We start from the raw sequence: 5,735 nt of genomic DNA on the forward strand, positions 1-5,735 counted from the left end.
AGGTGGAGTGTGAGAGGGAGAACTTTCACCCCAATCAACATTATCCTTTGGATAGATCATAGAACCACACAGAAGCTGGGTGAAATATAAACCTCCAGTACCCACTGCATGGAAGTGGAGATCTTGAGGCAAACTGAGTAAGGAAGAGGAAACACAACCAATGCATGTGTAAGGATTTATGTTGATTGGTCCAGCTCTAATCCAAAACCATTCACTGGGAACCAACATCCAGGTGAGGGTAGGATGAGGGATCCCAATGAAATGGGTGAACTGCAATGTGACAGATCCTAAGCAACATTATCCTCCAGGTAAGACTGCCCAAAAGTTGGAGTGCAATTGCAACTTCTGGGTCCCACCACACGGAAGTGAGACGCATCTATAAATATATATAAGCAACCTCACCCTCCGGATAGAACTACACAGAAGCTGGGTGCAACATCAACCTCTGGGACTCACCGCATGGTATTTATTTGTAGATAAGCACAACGTCATCCCCCAGATAGAACTGCAAAGAAGTTGGAGCACAACATCAAACTCCAGGACCCATCACACAGACGTGGTGCATATAATTGGAGAATTGAATGTCATCTACAACAGCAGAACACCATCACTCTACTCTCAGCTCACATTCAGGAGGACTCCTCCATGGTCCACCAACTCAGAGACTTGGAACTGGCAAGTGTCAATAGAAGAACAGGGTGGGGGTGGGGGACAAAATGTGCTGAAGAGTCCGGAGGAATGCCAACACCAAAGACAATGCAAAATAATTAAATGAAATCACTAATTTGCAGAAAATGAAGAAAGCACGTGAAGAGAGCACAATCGAAAAATATCTTCACTAATGAGAAGTGAGTGAGTCACATACAGGCGGGTATGTCGCAGTGGTATTGAGAGAGGGTTGTCACATGATCATTTACATGCAAGACACTGTTGAACCACATTGATCATGGGGTACGTGGAAGTTCAAGGCTTATGGCATGCAAAAACGTTTTTGCAAAAAAAGGGTACCACTGAATGAGAATAGCTATACACATGAGAAGAGATAATGTACCATAACGGAGTAAACATTATTTGGCAGTAAATTACTTTTGAACTGAGGTTATTAATCTGTGGTAAATAGAAAGGTCACAATTATGGAAAGGTAGTGGCAGCATAGTGTATAAATCTCACTGTGGTCTGCCAAAATTAAAAAAGGTAATGTAATCCACAAACAAAAAAGTTTAATAAACACTGGTTTAGAAGTAGAAAAAGGGGCCCCCATTAAAAATAGTAATACAAAGAAATTATAAAATCAATAATATACTTTAAAATATAACTAAGTACAATAGGCTAAGTTTGTCCCAGATATGAATATAGAATTTTTCCTTTAAAAAAACAAAAAGGAATAAAACAGATCACTTTGTAGCGATTGAAGTTTAAAAAATAATTATATTATCAAAAAACAAAGACAGTAACATATTAGGAATATACTTCTTACAGCTTTTGTCATTTTTTGATAAAATCACATGTATTCATAAACAAACCATATATCTGTCAGATGGGCCCCGAGATTTTAATGGCTAATTATCCTAACAAAACACCCATAAAGAAGATTTTAATAATATGATCTCTAATTATTTATGTACTATCAGTACAAAAAATACTGGTCTGAAGGTTGTACATTAGAATGCATTTAAGTGGATTTTAAATAAAATATAAAAATGTTAAAACACTAAGATATTTTGTTTTAGTTTCAAACAAACAACTTTCACCTAAAAATGGTGAATAAGGTCAAGTAATCAAAATTTAGATCAATATTTTCTTTGTCTTAAAACACTTTTAGCTAGTACTCTGACTGAGCTACAATGGCTCAAGTTCTGACCTTTACAGAAGCTACTAGGTGGAATATTATCTTAACTTCCTTTGCTAAGGCTAAAAACCAGGTTTCAATACCTGTTGGCAAAGCACAATTGGCCCAATGCTTAACTTTGTGCTTAAGAACAAAGAAAAAAAATGAACCATCTCCTAAACTGGACAAAAAGTATAATACACATACCTCCATATACATCATCAAAACAAATGACATGATCGCCACTACTCAAAAGATGAGTTATTGAAAGGGTAGCTGCCAATCCTGAGGCAAAGGACAGTGCTAAATATGATAAAAAACAAAACAATGGCTGATATGTTTATATATTCTTTGTATCTTATATTTTCTAAACAGTAATATTTCCTACATAATGAAAATCTTTAACCTTGATGGTCATATAGTTAACTTTTGGTAAAATAACTATTTATAAATCAACTGTTTCAAACTTTTCATCCAACTATTTATTAATTATATCTAAACACCTCTCATGCTACTGGTTTATTTCACAAAATATAAATATAGGTCCCTCAATATGCAATTTTGTTAAATAGATGAAAAATCATTGCAAATAAAGTTAATGTATTTGAAAGTATTCTTTACCTATTAAAGAGTTATCATAAAATATGAACATAAGTACTCAATAAAAAAAAAATATATGTATGAACAAGAACTACACTTTTAATAACTAAAATAAAATAATTAGCTAATGTAAAACATACATTTTTTCTGTAAATGTAAAATGTTATACACATTGTAAAAGTAATTCTAGTTCTAGCACATCATTTTACTATAAATAAAAAATAGTGTAGTTGATAATATACTGTGAGTGTACACTTATATAAAATCATAATCCTAAAATTATGAATGGGAGTTCATAAAAAAAAACATTTTTCTAAATCACTTGTGCACCAAATTGCTTATAAGTTCACGACTTCTTTGGCTACAGGGTTCTTAATAACATACAAGCCACACAAAAAAATTTCAACACAAATATTATCACTACTGCAAATAATCCCACCAATTACAGCTTGTGCAACATACATAGAAAATGATAACTTTACCAAATTTTATCAGCTCTTTGCACAGAATGTTCTGAAAAGTAAAAAAACATAACATTACTCAATATAATGCAATATACAGGCTTCCCTGGTAATGAATGATAATTTAAGGGTTAATATGCCTTACCATATTTTCCATCTTCTAAAGCAGCCAAGCACTTTTCAAGACAATTTCTGGTGGGGTTACCACTTCTCCCATACTCAAATCCCTGCAGTATATAAAATAATTGACAAGTTTTAACCAAACACACACACACACACACAAAAAACATTAAAAGTAAGCAAATAATAATATTACAATTTTCTTTAGTTAAAATGCTTTCTCTTCTTCATTCACAAAGGTTTGAAATAATAAAAATATATCGATTAATTATTAGCACATATCAGTTGTTTTTACGTTGTTGTACTTTAATATTCACTTTCATCATTGTATGCCTACATCTTATAAAACCTTTAATCATTTTGAATTTCTAAATGACACCATCAAATTCATATTTTAAAAATGATGATGAAATATATTTTATTTTCATAATATATCAATTATCAAAACAACACATGCAAGTCAAATGTAATCTTCAATTATGAAAAAGTCCTTGAAAGTGTTAATCAGGAACAAACTATTTTACAACATAATAACATAACGAAAACTGTCCAAATGTGACTCAGTGGTAAATGTGCTATTCTATGGCTTTGAGGTTCTTTTGTCATTATTGTTATTACTAACAAAAATATTATGTTTTGCAAATTCCAATATTCCATAAGAATAGTCCATGAATTGGTGGTATTGACTGCCTATCCTCTAGTTTATTACGTTAAAATTTAGGACAGCTAGTGCAAATAGCCCTTGTGTAGGTTTGTGCGAAATTTGACAAAACAATAACGTCAAGAAAAATAATAATTCTGTACAATAATATCCTTCAAATGTTCTAATTCTACCCTATTACATCATTAAAATTACCATATCTAACCGAATTGCTGATGAAATCAAACTTACATAATGCTATTTACTAGTTTAATTTTGAATGCGTGGTTTAAATTTCAGTTATACATTTCCACTAGAAGCATTACCAATATACAGGAACGTCGAGAGCCAGCAATCGTTCCTAATGTATCAAGCGTCTACTTGCAAAGAAAAGCCAAAAACTATGTTTTTTATCATTAAATGAAGATATAGCCTAAAGAAGCTTTGCAGGCTTTACGGCATAACCAGGTTTCATTCGCCCGGGCCCATGGGCAGTTGCCCCCTTCCTGTCGGCGGGCCTGCCAATATATAATGTTTCAGTTGTGTGACATACGAGTTTAGAAATTTCTAAAGTTGAAACATATCTTAAGGTAAAATTTTTTGCTCCAGTGTGAAAAAAAAAATCAATGAATCATGCAAATAATTACTTTCAAATTTATCGTTTCGAAAAACAACCTATTCCCAAGTCTCATAATAATAAATTCCGATAGATGGCAGCACAAATTTCTTTTTCATATACCATATTAATAAACCAATTAATTTACCATATACATATTTAAAAAATAAGCATAAATATACAATTATAAGATAAGAAAAAGTAAGCATTTTACATTTTAAAAATTGTCTTTGTTCATTTAAGTTACCTTGTTATTCGTTAGAACTCACTTGAAGTTGAATACAATGCAAATGCGTTATATGTAAAATATTTATCTAATAATTATAAATATGGAGGTTAATAAACAGTACCTAACTTTATCCGACAGTACTCTTGTTCTTAATATTATCATGCAAAACCACCGATTGGACTGACAAGGCGTTATTAGAAAAATATATTCGCAAAAGAAACGAAAATCAAGTTTGTTTGTTTGCAGCAAAACTAATAATGTTAACTGCCGCAGTCTTTAATTTTGAACTACAGCACCCACCGCCAACTCTTGGACTACTATTCTATCAACACATAGTGCAATTGACCTTTACATTAAAACGCCCCCAAACCGAGATGGACGAAAATATTTGGCGTTAGGTATCGATCCCGCGACCCGCAAATTGTGAGTCGAGTGTCATACCACCATACCATGCCAACCCCTGAAAGTGAAAACGTGAATAGCACACTAGTTATAACTCGTAGTCATACAAACAAATGGAGCAGCCAAGATCTACAATAACCAAGTGAAATATATAGGAAAAGAAAATAATACATTTAAAGTTAAAAAATTACAATAAATGAATAGGGTGCTGTAAAATACTATATCACTATTATCGTTTTTATACATAAATAAGCAAATGTTAATTTTACCGCATGTTTCGCAGGAGAGAACTGCTGAAATGTGGATGCTGCACATATTGGTGGCACCACTGCTCTATGTGTCCATTGGGCAGGATCTTGACCTTCGTGAATAGCTTTTGTAGCAAAATGTTCATCTTCTGAGTATCCGAATTTATCTGACATTACTTCGTTAGACTTAGAGCTCATTACTGCCTTGTTAATCAGGGAAAATAATTATCAAACTGCAAGATCGTGAAAATTGCCTTGGCTAACACCGTTCCTTACACGTACTACAACAAATCTCTCTCTTCGACTCAACGACAAACGTGTTAGTCCTACAGTGTTTATATACTCTGGGAAATGATAAACGCATGCGTGTTACAGAGTGTGCGTACAGACGCACAATAGTTACGTCTTGATCAAGCTCAAGGATATCTGTACAATTGAAAATGCAGTATAACAAAGATATTTCAAACACTAACGACTGATAAATAGTAAAAGTATATTCTTCATAGCCTTCTTCTTGGTACTAAACTCGATTCTTACGTATAAGTGTCTCAAATTACAATATTTCATACATTATAGTGGGGGTAATTCAAT

General features: G+C 32.9%; 1 protein-coding gene across 1 annotated transcript in view; it reads right to left on the minus strand.

Annotated features, from left to right (window-relative positions):
* Positions 1 to 5,461, minus strand: part of LOC106466912 (cystathionine gamma-lyase-like) — a 23,112-nt gene extending 17,651 nt beyond the window's left edge. The window contains exons 1-3 of the mRNA XM_013927221.2: positions 5,166 to 5,461; positions 3,035 to 3,116; positions 2,036 to 2,131 (exon numbers count right to left, since the gene is read on the minus strand). Coding sequence (XP_013782675.1) covers positions 2,036 to 2,131; positions 3,035 to 3,116; positions 5,166 to 5,342 — 355 coding nt within the window. The 5' untranslated portion in view covers positions 5,343 to 5,461. The remainder of the gene's footprint in view (positions 1 to 2,035; positions 2,132 to 3,034; positions 3,117 to 5,165) is intronic.
* Positions 5,462 to 5,735: the final 274 nt, after the last annotated feature.

This window comes from Limulus polyphemus, unplaced genomic scaffold, assembly GCF_000517525.1.
Source record: "Limulus polyphemus unplaced genomic scaffold, Limulus_polyphemus-2.1.2 Scaffold2421, whole genome shotgun sequence".
In the NCBI taxonomy this organism is placed as follows: domain Eukaryota; kingdom Metazoa; phylum Arthropoda; class Merostomata; order Xiphosura; family Limulidae; genus Limulus; species Limulus polyphemus.